Source organism: Suncus etruscus, chromosome 15 (assembly GCF_024139225.1).
Source record: "Suncus etruscus isolate mSunEtr1 chromosome 15, mSunEtr1.pri.cur, whole genome shotgun sequence".
Lineage (NCBI taxonomy): Eukaryota > Metazoa > Chordata > Mammalia > Eulipotyphla > Soricidae > Suncus > Suncus etruscus.
The window spans coordinates 72,319,044-72,335,492 of NC_064862.1; the positions used below are offsets into that span (position 1 = coordinate 72,319,044).

The window sequence follows — 16,449 nt, forward strand, 5'->3', positions numbered from 1 at the left end:
AAATCAGTGTCCCCTAGTCGATTTCAGAAGAACGATGAACCATGTTAATTTAGGACCACCCAGTGACTCCTGCTTACAAGTTCATGAGGCTGTCACAGAGCCCCCAGTAGCCACTAAAGGCACATCCAGTGGTACCAGAAAATGAGAAAGGAGGGGAAAGAGTTAGGGAAGACAGCTCACATGGAGAATAATACCACTCTAGGGCCAAGGCTCAGTCCCTTCCCAATGGTGGAGGATAGGGGAGCTGCAGGACACCAGAAAAAAGTTTTGGGGAAGGAAGCCTTGCAGTGGTACTCAGGAGGCCCAAGGGAAGCTCTAAGATTCTTGGTGTACCTTTGACACTTGGATGCCAGCAAAGGCCCAGTTAACGGCCACACTCAGGGGTGGGGGCGGCCTTTGGGATTACAGCTGGGATATCACAGGGTATTTGATGTCAGTAACAGGACTAGTGCCAGCAGCACACAAGGACTACTGATCCAACGAACAGAAATCCCACCGGTTTAATCATCTTCAAGGAGCCCACAGCTTCCTTACCTGGTGTGTTAGTTCTTGGCTGCGTGACTTCAGTAGTGTTGTGTGTCAAGAGCTCTGGTCTACAGAGAGGGGGAGAGGGAGGAAGAGGGAGGGAGCCAAGTCAGAGGCTGAGCTTGGAATGCCTTAAGCACATTCTTTGGAGCTGGGCAAGCAGGACAAAGGATTTTCAACGTGGTCCATTCTGCCTCCATGGGTAGTGAAAGTCATAAGCCCATTTTGGAAAAATGGGCCTTTTCAGATTAGTCGTGAACTCTGTTGATAATTGAAGAGTAAAATTTGCAGAGTACAAGCCCAGAATCAGCTCACCCTCCTGTTTCTGAGGTCAAGTGACCTCCCCCAGCTACAGTGTCTAAGTCCTCTCAGGAGTCAATCTCCCACCGAATTCGCAGTCAGTCCTCAGAAGGCCTAAACTTGAATGGCCCCTTCACAAAACCAAGCATGAGTCATTTTCAGACAGACTGGCTTCTCTTTTTTTTTTTTTTTGATTTTGAATTTGGGCCATACCAGGCATGCTAAGACCGTTCTCCTGACTCTGCACTCTACTCCCACTCAGGCTTTAAAAGTGTGAAATTGCACTGATCTGTGGGGAAAGTGTGGCTGTGTGAACATGGAGCAGACATAACATGCACGGCCTGTCCCTACTACCCCTTCAGGTAAGTGGCCTACCTACAGCAGCTTTTGCTTCCCTCCAAGTGCTCTGCAATGCTTCCTCATACTCACGCTAAGGCTAATCTCAGTGAAATTCATCTTTCGCTTGAGGACTATAAACATATGGGAAAAGAGGGGCTACACGGTAATCTTACCTTTTAATAACAAACTTAATTCGGTTGCCCACTTGGATGATTTTCTCCAGCCTCGGGATTCCGTACCAAGAGGGGCTTCTAAAGGGAATGTTTTCCGGGAGTCCTTCCACGTAAAGGTCGTTAGGGTGTGCCTCAAATTTCTGGTATGGTACGGCCTTGGCTTCAGTGCTCCCCAAGGCTTCAGCTTTACAAAATAAAGCAGAGAACTAAATCTCAATTCATATCACATGACAGTAAATGGCAAAGCATAGCACACAAATTTAAGAGAATAGTATATGGACACACAGATTTAATATGGGAGATGAAATTCTGTGTTTTATCAAAAATGTTAAAAGTGAACCAGAGGGCCCGGAGTGAGAGCACAGCGGCGTTTGCCTTGCAAGCAGCCGATCCAGGACCAAAGGTGGTTGGTTCGAATCCCGGTGTCCCATATGGCCCCCGTGCCTGCCAGGAGCTATTTCTGAGCAGACAGCCAGGAGTAACCCCTGAGTATTGCCGGGTGTGACCCAAAAAAAAAAAAAAAAAAAAAAAGTGAACCAGAGGCCAAGGCACATACCTAAAAACTGTGCAGAGTTTAAGTTTGGTTTCCTAGTTCTAAATCCATGGCTCAAATCTTTTATGGGGGGCTCCCAGCAGCAGGGGTGTGGATTGGGCCACAACTGGCAATGCTCAGGAGTTACTCCTGGCTATAGAATCCCGAAGACGGAACCAAAGTTGGCTCTGTGAAAGGCAACTGACCACCTTCTTCTCTACTGTACTACTGCTCCAAAACCCTATGAGCAACATTTTGAAAGGATATAAATTTTTGGCAAAGGATTTAGAGAATGGGAAGAGAAAAAACCCAAGCACTAACTGGTATAAAACAGAAACAGGGGGCCGGAGAGATAGCATGGAGGCAAGGTGTTTGCCTTTCATGCAGGAGGTCATCGGTTCGAATCCCGGCGTCCCATATGGTCCCCGGTGCCTGCCAGGAGCAATTTCTGAGCATGGAGCCAGGAATAACCCCTGAGCACTGCCGGTGTGACCCCCCCCCCAAAAAAAAAAAACAGAAACAGGCACCAGAACAACTTCCTAACTTAAAGACTGAGGGGGCAGGACAGGCAGCTCATGCGAAGTGGATCCCAGACTCAATCCCAGGCAAGGACCCCCAGACCCGCAACATAGAGCAACCACTAAGCACTGCTGGATATGGCCCCAATGCCAAAATGAATTAAAATTTCATTTTTCAATTTCAAAAATAATTTTGTGCCACACCTGGTGGTGTTTGGGGCCTACTCCTTGCAGGATTGAGGACCCATGGGATGTCAGGAATCAAACCCAGGTCAGGTGCATGCAAGGCAACTGCCCTAAGTTGCTGTACTGTTCCTTTGACCCTTCTCTCAAATTTTATGGCCTTATGTTTTAGGTTTTTATCAACTAGACCCAAAGATGAAGGACTCTCATTTGTGTATTTTTTGGATACATCACAGACAAAAGAAAGGTTCCAGAAAAAATTAGCAAATATAAATATTAAAAAAAAAGGGGGGGGCCAGAGAGATATCATGGAGGTAGGGTATTTGCCTTGCATGCCGAAGAAAGGTGGTTCAAATTCCAGCATCACATGTGGTCCCCGAACCTGCCAGGAGTGATTTCTGAGCGGAGCTGGGTATGACCCAAAAACAAAAACTTAAAAAAAAAAAAAAAAAAAAAACCAGAAAAATTAACAGTGACATAATATGGATGCTGTGGAGGACCCGGCCATGGTGTGCAGCACCACGGGAGCTTGCACATCCTTGGTCTGGGTGCGCTTTCCCTGCACCCCAGGACCCGCTCAGGACAGAGCATGAGTTACTCCTGGTCTCTGCCACTTCTACAAGGAAACACATACCTGAAATCCACAGGAATCAGAGCTAGTGTCAACAGCGTGACAGATTGCACATACTGCCTGCCCCCTGTTTTATGAACAAGTAAACTTACCAAACTTCTTGCAGAAAAGCTGATCTACCATCTTCCGTAGCTTAGTGATCCTGGCATACCATTCTTCCTTCACTGAAAGAGAGAAACAAGGTGTGGCTCCTTCACCAGAAGGGGCTGAGTTGGACAGCTGCAGCCGCCGGCCCCCCCAGTCTGAGTGATGCCCCATTAGTAGGCTGGTGCATTGAGCCATTCAAGTATTTACTATCGAGACTGGCCCACGAGCCTGCAAACAGTGCGTGGAAAGCAGTCCCCACAAAATAAAGGAGGAGGCAATTTTTCTTGAGGGGTTGCTCAGCTCAGGTGATCTCAACAGGGACATTCCTGTTGTGTCTCAGTCCAGCTGTGTGGGTCAATGTGATGGTCCAAGTCTATAGTGCAGGTCACCCAGGCCAGGCTACCCTGCAGTACCAGGGACCGATCCAGGGTCAGCCACATGCGGTCAAGTGCCCAAACCCCTATACAATCGTTCCATCCCCAAGCAGGTAGCTTTCTTATACCACAAATGAAGGGAGATAATTATCTCCCAATGGGAGATATCAGGACAACTGCACTTACAGAGAGAGAGAAAAAAAAAAAGAGCTACTGAGATATTATTTTTTTCTTATTTGTTTTCAGGCCATAAACGGTGTTGCTCAGAGTTCACTCTTGGTGGGAATTGGGGAACCAAATGAGGTGCTGGGATAGACCCGGGACACTGCTGGCTGTGTTCAAAGAAGGCGACCTCCCCAGTGAATCATCTCTCCAATCCTAAAATAAACATTTTCTTCTGAACACAAGGGCTGGAGAGTTCAGGGTAAGTTAAGGCGCTTGTTAAGCATGGTGTCAATCCTGGTTCTAATCGCAGCGCTGTATAAGGTGCCCTGAGCACAGAGCCAGGAGTAAATCCTGACCACTGGAAGGCTTTGCTCCCCTAGCCCCAAACCAAAACAAAATAAAATGCATCTAAGAAACAGGTAACAATACCCCTGGTGGTTTTATGCTCTAAGGGGGACACCGTGCTTGCTACTTCCTGGGTATGTCAGGGGGAAAAGGACAAACTCACAGACCGAGCTAAACTAAACAAATAAAATACTTCAATACTTTAGTCCAGATCACAAAACCTGCATTTCAAGGATATTTCAGGCCAATGGAAATAGTCTCTGTGCTTCAGAATAATAGGTTGAGGAGGAGAAAATCTACCTTCTGGTGAAATGCATCCTAACCTTTTCTGTGCCCCCAAAGGAGACTCTGGGTGCTGAAACAGAAACAGGGCTAAGTAAGACCTACCTCCAGAAGCCGGTTTATCGAGCTGTAAGTCTTCTCGTGTCGAATTCAGAAGCTCGTGTCTGAAACGTGAGGAAAGGACTGAAATACGTCCCGGGAATTGTTTGCCCCCAAACACACATTTCTAGTATTTATTTAACATTCAGTCCACACAGCCAGATGGCCACATTTCTTGGTTTATTACTAAAGGCTGGCAAAGCATCTGGGAAATGGGGAGATATTCCCCAGGGGAGAAGAGAACTGCCCAGAGTTGTGCTGCAGTCAATGCCTCACTGCCCAGGCCAGCTGCTGTCAGGAAACAAGCTGTCCCCATCTTTTCTGTTTTATGAGCGACACCTGGTGATACTCAGGAGTTATTCCTGGCTCTGTGCTCTTGCAATTGCTCCTGATGGGCTTAGGGAATGGGCTTATGAGATGTTGGGAATTGAACCTGGGTTGGCTGTGTGCAAAGCCAAGTTGCCCTCCCTGCTGTGCTATGGCACCAGCCCTGAGCTAGACCTTTAGTCAAAATGAAAACACCACCTAGTGCAGGAAAACTGGGGAGAGGGAGAACGCTGAAGGGTTCCTCCTCCTGGCTCCATTCTTGGGAGTGTTCCCAGAGGTGCCAAGGCATCATGTGGTGCCAGGCATGGAGCTGCCACAATTTAAACACAGTCCTAGTGGCTAATGAAAATATTAACAAAATGCAATGATAGAAGCCCCCCCCTTTATTTGGGGGGGGGGGTTGGGCCACACCCGGCGGTGTTCAGGGGTTACTCCTGGCTGTCTGCTCAGAAATAGCTCCTGGCAGGCTCGGGGGACCATATGGGACACCAGGATTCGAACTAACCACCTTTGGTCCTGGATCGGCTGCTTGCAAGGCAAACACCGCTGTGCTATCTCTCAGGCCCCAAGTCTTACTTCTTTTTTTTTTTTTTTTTTTGGTTTTTCGGGCCACACCCATTTGATGCCCAGGGGTTATTCCTGGCTAAGCGTTCAGAAATTGCCCCTGGCTTGGGGGGACCATAAGGGATGCCTGGGATCGAACCACGGTCCTTCCTTGGCTGGCGCTTGCAAGGCAGACACCTTACCTCTAGCGCCACCTCGACAGTCCCCCAAGTCTTACTTCTTAATCACAAAACGGATACGCTCCTTTGCAAGTAAGATCCTCTCGAGCCGGGGAATCCCATAGGTTGAGGGCCTTCGGAAGGGAATTCCTTCCGGAAGTCCTTCCACATACAGATCTTCAACATGAGACTGGAAAAGTGGGTACGGGATCGTCACGGGACCTTTGGCTTTTATGGCTTGAGCTTTGAAATAAAGAGAGAGGGAAAACCATTTAATGATCAAGTATTGAAGTACGGTTGCACAGAAAAAAAAGCAAAAAACACCCTGTAAATATGCAATGCTATATACTAAAAAAAACAAAAAGAAAAACAACAACAACAAAAAAAAAAAACCAAAAGCAAACCCAGAACCCAAAACATTATCTTCACTCCTCTGCTCCAGTTAATAAAAAAAATAGATACCATACCAATAATAATGATAAAATAATCAAAGATGTTAATGTTTGTACAGTTTAACCAAATCTTTAATGAAATAATGAACATATATTATTAAGTAACATAGCCAGGCTTTCTACTGAAAAGTGAACCACCAAATTCTAGTTTACTGACCTACAACAAATTCATTAAAGCAAACTTTGTCAAACTTTTAAGTAACGGGCCCAGGAGAGATGGCACGGTGGCGTTTGCCTTGCAAGCAGCCGATCCAGGACCAAAGGTGGTTGGTTCGAATCCCGGTGTCCCATATGGTCCCCCGTGCCTGCCAGAAGCTGTTTTTGAGCAGACAGCCAGGAGTAACCCCTGAGCACCGCCGGGTGTGGCCCAAAACCAAAACCAAAACCAAAAACAAAACAAAAAAAAAACTTTCAAGTAACTCATATAGCTTAGGTCAAAAAGAGCATACTTGTTTCTTAGATCGCTAACTGCATAAAAAAATAATAAAAGGAAAAATTAGTAAGATTTAACTAAAAAAAATCAGCAATAGTAGAAAAAAAGAATTTTGATGAGTAATAAACATAACAGATGAAGACAGACATTCTTTTTGTGCTTTTGGGGTTAAAAATCTGGCAGCACTCAGGGGTTCTTCCTGGCAGGCTCAGAGGACCAGATGGGACACCAGGAATTAAACCTGGGTTAGCTTTATGCAAGGCAAAGACCTTTGCTACTCTATTACTGCTCCAGCCCTTTCTTCTTCTTCTTCTTCTTTTTTTTTTTTTTTTGGTTTTTGGGTCACACCCAGCAGTGCTCAGGGGTTACCCCTGGCTCTACGCTCAGAAATCGCTCCTGGCAGACTCAGGGAATCATTTGGGACGCTGGGATTCGAACCACTGACCTTCTGCATGAGAGGCAAGCGCCTTACCTCCATACTATCTCTGGGGCCCCATCCAGCCCTTTCATTTCATTAGCCTTTTTTTCTTTTTACTTTCTTTTTCATTTGGGGTCCACACCTGGTGATGTTTAGGGATTACTCCTGGTTCTGATTTCAGAAATGAATCCTGACAGGCTCAGAGGCCCATGTAGAATGCAGGAGACTGTACCAGGTTGGCTGTGCACAAGGGAAACAAACACCCTATGCTGTACTGTTATTGCTCTGTCCCAAGATCCAGAAAACTTTAACACAAAGATCCCAAATACACACGCTGAATGCTTAAAAAACAAAAAGGAGGGGCTGGGAAGGTGGCGCTAGAGGTAAGGTGTTTGCCTTGTAAGCGCTAGTGTAGGATGGATTGCAGTTCGATTCCCTGGCATCCCATATCGTCCTCCCAAGCCAGGAGCGATTTCTAAGCGCATAGCCAGGAGTAACCCCTGAGCGTCAAATGGGTGTGGCCCCCCCCCAAAAAAAAAGAAGTACAGGAGTACATGTTTTTTATAGCTTGCAGCAGTCTAGGAGCAAAGTTGACAACATCTGACTAGGCCCCATGACCTTCTAAGGCCAAGTCCAAGAGCCATCCCAGGAGAACTAGACAAACTCCCTCGAGAAGGGCCCCACTGGCAAGACTCGAGAAGGCATGCTTCACTTCCAACTTACCGTACTTCCTTTCGAACAACTCTTCAACTTGTTTGCGTAGGTCAGTAATCCGAGCGTTCCATTTCTCTGAAAATGGAGGGTAAAACTTCAATCATAACTCACCATTTAACTCATGTTCTTAATTTGAATCAATACTCAACGACAAATTTTCTACACAACACAGCCACATTTTAAATTTTTTATTTTTTGGTTTTTGGGCCACACACGGCAGTGCTCAGGAGTTACTCCTGGCTGTCTGCTCAGAAATAGCTCCTGGTAGGCACTGGGGACCATATGGGACACCTGGATTCGAACCAACCACCTTTGGTCCTGGATCAGCTGCTTGCAAGGCAAAGGCCGCTGTGCTATCTCTCCGGGCACAAGACTTTTTAATTTTGATGTGAGCCAGGGATGAACAGTCACAGACATGCAGTCACTTGCTTGATCGGAGAGCTATGTGCCCAGCTATTTTATTTTTAATTACTACTTTAGAGGGGCCACCTAGTTAAAGTGAAAATGTTGTAAAAGATATATGGAAGCAAGATGGAACGATTTCAGTGGGAGGAGATCCTTGCCTTGCACTCGGCCAATCTGGGTTCAACCTTCTTCCACAACCTGTCTTTCTCCTCTAACTGAAGTCTGTCAGTTAAGGATGCCAACTCAGGGCAGTTGGACCAAGCCTCTATAAGGCCCAGGGGGAAAAGATTCTAACGGGAGCCTGTCTGTTGGTCTGGCCGGGGGAGTCTGATGGCCCGGGAGCCCACTGGGCCAGGCTGTACTATCTTTTACTTTCTTTTTTTGGGGGGGCAGGGAGGGTCACACCTGGTGGCACTCAGGGTTTATTCCTGGCTCTACGCTCAGAAATTGCCCAGGCAGGCTCGGGGGACCATATGGGATGCTGGAATTCGAACCACCGTCCTTCTACATGCAAGGCAAATGCTTGACTGCTGTGCTATCTCTCTCCGTACCCACTAGCTTTTACTTTCTTTTAGGTTTTTCGGCCACACCTGGTGATGCTCAGGGGTTACTCCTGGCTCTGTGCTCAGGAATGAATCCTGACAGGCTCAGGGGACCACAGAGAATGCTGGGGATTGAAAGCAGGTTGGTATGCTCAACCTAGCTACCTGGCAGCCTGATGCTACAGTGAATCAAGTCCAGAGAGCCTTCCTGCTTGGCTCCTGCTGTTGCTCCTGTGCCCCAGGATTGGGTGTTACCTCTTTATTTTTCTTTCTCTCTCTCCTCTCCCTCTTTTCCTCCTCCCCCTCATTGTTTAGATATGGATGACCCTGCCTCTGACCCCTTTACCAGGGGATTGCTTAGCCCCAACATTTGTTAGGGGTGGATTTAGCTCCCCAGGCAGACCCCTCCCCAGTTACATATATGGAGCCCAAGCCTGCCAGAAATAGTACCTGAGCAGAGAGCCAAGTGTCACCCCGGAGCACCTCCAGCTGTGGCCCAAAATAAACAAACAAAAAGATATCTGGAAACTAAATATTCAAGTGCCTTATCCACTGTACTCCTCTCTTGCCAGCCCAGGAGTTCATATTCTATCTACCCAAAGAAAGTTAATTTTCTATCTACAAAAAACTAATCAAAGTATTTTGGCCATTAGTTTTTCATTTGGACTTTTTCAAAGGGCCACATCAGTCCTGGGTTGTTAGCAGTTGGCAATTTCCCAGTGTAATAAAAATCAAAACACAGGGACAGTACAGTGGAAAGTGTGCTTTCTTTTTTTTTTTTTTTCTTAAAAAAATATGGAACGCTTCACGAATTTGCGTGTCATCCTTGCGCAGGGGCCATGCTAATCTTCTCTGTATCGTTCCAATTTTAGTATATGTGCTGCCGAAGCAAGCACGGAAAGTGTGCTTTCTCTGCATGTGGCCAACCACGGGTTTCATCCCGAGCATCGCATATGGTCCCCTAAGCCTATCAGGAATGATCCCTAAGCACAGAGCTAGGACTAATCCCTGGACATTGCTGTGAGTGGCTACAAAAAACAAACAAAAAAACAAGATGTAAAACTCCTATCTCTAAGGTTTCAAAATGAATCAAGATATATTATGAACACCAGTTTAAAATATGCTCATAAAATTAAATAGGGGCCTATATTATTTATATTTATTAACTATATTAATTAATTAGGAGCTATATAGCACAGCGTAGGGCATTTGCATTGCACATGGCAGATCCAGGACGGACCACGGTTCAATCCCCAGGCATCCCATATGGTCCCCCAACCCAGGAGCGATTTCTGAACGCACAGCCAGAAGTAATCCCTGAGTGTCACCGGGTATGGCCTCAAAACCAAAATAAATAAATAAAATCTGCCCACTGAAGGGCTGGAGTCCCTGCCTGGCATGCACAGGTCCCTGGGCACTTGCCCTTACATCACAGAGAAAAAACAAAAATAAGGGAGCACAGTTGTACTGGGACATCCACAAGGATGAAGAACAAGCCAAGAAATGCAGGAGTGAGCAGAAGGACCAAAGGCCACACTCACCGAAGTTGAACTCCCGAACTTTCCTCTTCCCGGCGTTTGCAGGCTCTGGGACCGGCGGTGGCGGCGGTTCATTGTTCTTTGGTCTCTTAGAAGGTGGAGAATAATCATCATCTTGAAAGAGAGAAGGGGCATCACTAGGCGAACAGGCTGATGTGAGGCACACAGCGTCCACAAACCCTCAGCACTCAAAACCACAAATTCAGAAGCACACTGGGAGAAAGTCACAATCTCTTCCCCCCTACAGCTGCAGAGAACCTGGGACTTCATACACACATGGGAGGCACTAAATCTACCCAAGGAATTTCTGGCCCTTTCAGAATTTTCTTCCCTGACTACCCTTGAAGTTTTTCCTAGTCTTTAGGGGATGTGCCCTCATTTTTCTTTGCTGAACTTTTTTTTTTTTTTTGGTTTTTGGGCCACACCCATTTGACGCTCAGGGGTTACTCCTGGCTATGTGCTCAGAAATCGCCCCTGGCTTGGGGGGACCATATGGGACGCCGGGGATCGAACCTCGGTCCTTCCTTGGCTAGCGCTTGCAAGGCAGACACCTTACCTCCAGCACCACCTACCCGGCCCCTGCTGAACTTTTTTTTAAAAACTTCTTTAATGGGGCCGGGCGGTGGCGCTGGAGGTAAGGTGCCTGCCTTGCCTGCGCTAGCCTAGGACGGACCGCGGTTCGATCCCCCGGCGTCCCATATGGTCCCCCAAGCCAGGAGCGACTTCTGATCGCATAGCCAGGAGTAACCCCTGAGCGTCACAGGGTGTGGCCCAAAAACCAAAAAAAAAAAAAAAAAAAAAAACTTCTTTAATTTGAAGTCATTATAAATGTCTTTCTTTCATAATTCTATCTAGATGCTTAAAATTATTTTTACATCTTTAAAGAAAAGAATTTGCATGGTCATTGCAAATTATACAAAAGGATAAAATAAATCCTTCTGTCTGCAAAACTCAAAGTATACTACACAAACAGACCGAGTATCTTTATATGATTTGTATAATTATCATCATAATTTTACATGTTTGATTTGATAAACATCTATTAAATACAGAATTTATTGGATTTTTTTTAGAACTGGTTTATACGTTATTTGTGAAACAAATGTTAGTTCAGTGCATGTAAACGCCACAACATGTTTAAGCATGGACAGACAGACTGACTGTGGACACAACTGTGAGGAGACTACACTGTGCCAACAAGGATGCCTATTCTCAGGTTGCAGACTGAGCACAGCAGGGAGAACACAGTCTTTGTACAAACAAGGTCAACCCTGGTTCAATCCCTTGCACCCTAATGGTCCACCCCAAATTTTACAGGAGTGATTCTTAAACCCAGAGTTAAAAGAAACGCCTGAGGGGCTGGAGCAATAGCACCGCAGGTAGGGTCTCTGCTTTGCAATAGGCCAACCCAGGTTAGATTCCCTGGTATCCCATTAGGTCCCCAGAGCCTACCAAGAGTGATTTTTTTTTTTGTTTTTGTTTTTGGGCCACACCCGTTTGATGCTCAGGGGTTACTCCTGGCTATGTGCTCAGAAATCGCCCCTGGCTTGGGGGGACCATATGGGACGCCGGGGGATCGAACCGTGGTCCGTTCCTTGGTAGCGCTTACAAGGCAGACACCTTATCTCTAGCGCCACCTTCCCGGCCCATTTTTTTTTTTTAATCTTTTTTTTTTTTTTTTTGGTTTTTGGGCCACACCCTGTGACGCTCAGGGGTTACTCCTGGCTATGCGCTCAGAAGTCGCTCCTGGCTTCTTGGGGGACCATATGGGACGCCAGGGGATCGAACCGCGGTCCGTCCGAGGCTAGCACAGGCAAGGCAGGCACCTTACCTTTAGCGCCACCGCCCGGCCCCCCAAGAGTGATTTGTAAGCGCAAAGCCAGGAGTAACCCCTGAGGGTCTTTGGTGTAACCCAAAACCATCCTCTCCCACAAAAAGAAAAGGCCTGAGCAACACTGTGTGGTCTGAAAACTGACCCCACTATATAGTAATGGACTCTGCTTTCATACTGTGCAGCCCCTGCTAACTGAACTGGCCTGTCACTGCCCTATCAAAAGACCAGGACCAAAAATAAGAGGCTATAGCAGGAAGGGTGTTTGCCTTGCCTGAGGCTCACCTAGGTTCTATTTCCAGAACCCCACATGACCCCCTGAGTATCGCTGAGTGTATCACCAAAATGAAACAAAAACTAAAAAAAAACATAAACAAAACAAACAAACAAACAAACAAAAAAACACACAAGGAGCTGAAGAGATATTCAGCCAATCTGTGCCAATTCCCCAAATCCTTTATGGTCCTCAGACCCCTACTAGGAAAGATCCCCAAGTACAGAGCCCTGAATACCACCAGATGTGGTCCAAACCCAAGAAGTGCGCTTTACAAATAGAACACTGCAGCCCAAATATATAGCTCATCGATGGAATGGGGGTGATCATAGTAGAGGGTAATTAAAAGTCAGAATATAAAGGAAAAAGGACACAGCTATTAGGAAGTTCTAATTTAATTTGGAAAGGTGGGGGGGACGGACTGTGTCACCTTTGGTGTCAAGATTCACCGCCTATGAGGCCATCTCATTTCGAAAAAGGCTGACCTGCACTTAATACACTTTCTAGAAGAGCATCATCAATCAAACTAAAGAGGAAGAAACCAAGGACAGTACATTTGTTCACAAGACAGCAAAAGCACTAAACAAAGATGACACAGGATTAGAAAGAAAGTGATCGTGGGGCTGGAGAGATAGCACGGAGTTAAGGCGTTTGCCCTCCATGCAGAAGGAGGGTGGTTCAAATCCTGGCATCCCATATGGTCCCCCGAGCCTGCCAGGAGCGATTTCTGAGTGTAAAGTCAGGAGTAACCCCTGAGCACTGCCAAGTATGACCAAAAAAAAAGAAGGAAGAAAAAAAAGAAAGTGTGACCACAAGTCCCAAGTAGGAAAGAATGTTTAGGGACAGGAGCCAGCTCAAAGGGCTGAGAGGGGGGGACGGAGGGAGGGAGGGAAAGGGAGTGTGTGTGTGTGTGTGTGTGTGTGTGTGTGTGTGTGTGTGTGTGTGTGATCTCCCTGCAACACTTACTCAGCACAGGATCAAGCCACAAAGCAGCAGAGCGTGTGTGCGTGTGGTGTGTGTGTGTGTGTGTGTGCGTGCGTGTGTGATCTCCCTGCAACACTTACTCAGCACAGGATCAAGCCACAAAGCAGCAGAGCCCATAGCCCATCTCCCAGATACACCCGATCCGTGTGTGTGTGTGTGTGTGTGTGTGTGTGTGTGTGTGTGATCTCCCTGCAACACTTACTCAGCACAGGATCAAGCCACAAAGCAGCAGAGCCCATAGCCCATCTCCCAGATACACCCGATCCAAACCTCCCTCCCTTCCTGGAACTTGCCTGGCCTTTGTCTCCATCAAGCATTCCCATCGAGGGGAAAGGGCTCTCCAAGGGGCCTCAGCCTGGAGGTCCAAGTTGGAACAGGGAGCAATGAGAGTGGGGGTTGGGTTATGTTTGTGTATGGACGCACGCTGATGGTGTGTGTATGGGGGGGGGGGTAATATGTGTGAATATGCAGTTAGATGTGAGTTGTGATCCACATTTGATCGCAGGAGTGTGTGTGTGTGTGTGTGTGTGTGTGTGTGTGTGTGTGTTGGGGTAATATGTGTGAATATGCAGTTAGATGTGAGTTGTGATCCACATTTGATTGCAAGCATCCCAAATGGTATTCTTGAACACAGAACTAGGAGTATCCTTCCCCCACAAAAAAAACCAAAAAGCAAAATCACAGGGCCAAGGAGACAGAACAGGGGCAAGGCAGGCACCCTGTCTTGTAATCTGCATAAGTACCCTCTAAACAAAAGGAACATCTTTCCCAAGAGGCAATTTTTCCTTTCAACTTTGCCTTATTTTCCATCCCACACTGAGTTACAGGTGGTGATGACACACGGGAGTGGTAGCCCATTCCAATTCGATCCCCAACACTATTTGCTCCCTCAACACTGCGGAGTTGGTGTGGTGTGTGTATGTGTGTTATCTCTGACTCCAGTGCTGGGAGTCACAAGCACCACCAGGTAAGGTCCAACACCCCCAAATTGATTTGAGTTTTTTTTTTCTTTTTCTTTTCAATGCACTACAGAGTACCAAACTTAACTGTCTTGATGCATATTTATTTCTTGTATTGTGAGACTAGGCCAAGACTTTATTTGGACTAGTTTTATGCTATTTAGAAACTATGTTTCTGGGGCCAGAGAGATAGAATGGTGGTAAGGAGTTTTTGCCTTTCATGCAGAAGGACGGTGGTTAGAATCCCGGCATCCCATATGGTCCCCCGGGCCTGCCAGGGGCGATTTTCTGAGCATAGAGCCAGAAGTAACCCCTGAGCACTGCCCGGTGTGACACAAAAACCAAAAAAGAAACTACGTTTCCACATGTGATGTGTGATAGATATATCATGACCTGCAGACTTAAGTGCTCAGACAAATGTCTAAGTCTTCACATGACTACCTCGTTAGAAGCAAATTAAAAACTTTCCTGTGGTGTGGGTAGAAGTAAATTGACAGGCCTAGAGAGAGAGAAATCAATGTTAAGGTCTGCTTTGCTGAAGGTACCCCTGGTTCAACTTAAACGGTGCAGTCACCCAGACACCCTGAGATTTTGTCCCAGTAAGAGCCAGGAGCAATGAGTGACAGGACATCACGGGGTACAGCTCCATCCCAATTAAAGAGAAAATGTTAGTAGCTTGGATTGACATCCCTTGTGAACACAAATGAACACACATGAGCACACACACCCATGTAACGCAGACACTGTGATTACTTTTACAGTCCTGAAATTTCCCTGGCCTCTGAAGCAGCAAAATCCCACTGATAACTGATCAAGTTCCTGGTGCTGAATCTTAGTCTAAAGAAAGACCATTATGAGTGGAGCCACTGAACACAGCTAACCAGGTTCAATCCCAGCTTCCTAGAGGGACTCTCTGAGCATGACTGAGTGTGGCCCACACAAACAAAAATAAAGCACAGGATACTATATTTTATCCCCTGCCCCCATCCCACACTGGTGAGCGGAAATCTGGGCTGGAGGCACCGACTTTCTATCACCAACCATACAAAAGCATCTAGGCTACAGGCCAGCACTGACATTCTGAACTACCACAGTACAACTTTCATATGCTCCAAGATTTAAAAACTCGGAGCCAGGGACCAGAGAAATAGCATGGAGGTAGGTTGTTTGTCTTGATGCAGAAGGACAGTGGTTTGAATCCCGGCATCCCATATGTCCCCCGAGCCTGCCAGGGGGCAATTTCTGAGCGTAGAGCCACGAGTAACCCTAACACCAAAAACCAAACAAACGAAGAAACAAAAAAACCTTGGAGCCAGAGAGGTAGTACAATGGGGGGAGGGGGGATTTGCCTTGCACGCAAATGCTGACCCAGGTTCTATATTCATATGGTACCCCAACCCACTGGGTTAATCCTTGAGCACCAAGCTAAGAGAAAGCACTGAGCACCATGGGTGTGACACAAAAACAAAGGGGCCAAAGTGATATTACAGCAAGGAGGGTGTTTGCCTTGCACAGAATCAATCTGAGTCTGATCTATGGCATCCCATATGGTCTTTGAGTCAGCCAGGAGAAACCCCTGAGGTATGGCCCCCAAACTGAAAACATGATACAAAGGAACAGAAAGAAACAACCCCCAAACAAAAAAACTGTATCCGTCACCTCACTTTATCTCAACCGAGGAATGTTCTGACTGCTCTGGGGCCAGGGGTGCCAGGCTGCTGTGTTAGGACTTGTGGTGCCACGTGTGTTATACCAAGAATTCAAAACTACAGACTAGAGGGGATCCCTGACGGGGGGGTGGGGGGGTGTTCCAAGTGCAGATCCAGGAGCAATCCTGAATACACTGGCCTCCTCCTCCCAGCGGCAGGGCGTTTGCCTTGCTCATGCCAACCCTGGATAGACCCCGGTTTGATTTCTGGCATCCCATATGGTCCCGAGCCTGCCAGGAGCGATTTCTGAGCGCAGAGCCAGGAGTGACCCCAGAGCACTGCTGGATGTGCCACCTCTAAAAAAAAAAAAGGTTTGATTTTGTGTTGAGGTCCCAACACTAGCCCCTATGCAGTCATGGCTAACCTTTTTGAGCCCAAGTGCCCAAACTGCCGCACAATGGTCAATCCGGCCCTGTTGCCAGGTGAGCTGCAAAGCAGACACTGGCACACTCGCCTCCTCCGCACCGAATATCTTAATTGCGGACCCCTTCTCGCATGTCGGCTGTAAGGCCTTCGTGTACCACTGCTGGCGTGCCATAGATTCACCATTGAGGCCGTAGGGCCTAGGTTTTGAACAAGGAACCCTAT

The 16,449-nt window shown here is 47.0% G+C and overlaps 1 protein-coding gene and 1 non-coding gene across 13 annotated transcripts in view; both read right to left on the bottom strand.

The window, feature by feature from the left end:
* The window catches only part of GTF2I (general transcription factor IIi), an 82,574-nt gene that overhangs the window by 17,611 nt on the left and 48,514 nt on the right, over positions 1-16,449 (bottom strand). For all 12 annotated transcript variants that reach the window (XM_049789504.1, XM_049789503.1, XM_049789502.1 and 9 more), the window contains 7 exons: positions 10,108-10,218; positions 7,629-7,694; positions 5,662-5,845; positions 4,560-4,618; positions 3,294-3,365; positions 1,338-1,521; positions 535-593 (listed from right to left, as the gene is read on the bottom strand). In XM_049789504.1, coding sequence (XP_049645461.1) covers positions 535-593; positions 1,338-1,521; positions 3,294-3,365; positions 4,560-4,618; positions 5,662-5,845; positions 7,629-7,694; positions 10,108-10,218 — 735 coding nt within the window. The remainder of the gene's footprint in view (positions 1-534; positions 594-1,337; positions 1,522-3,293; positions 3,366-4,559; positions 4,619-5,661; positions 5,846-7,628; positions 7,695-10,107; positions 10,219-16,449) is intronic.
* LOC126031539 (U6 spliceosomal RNA) lies at positions 9,356-9,462 on the bottom strand. The gene has a single exon (XR_007503373.1). It is a non-coding gene; the product is annotated as a U6 spliceosomal RNA (small nuclear RNA).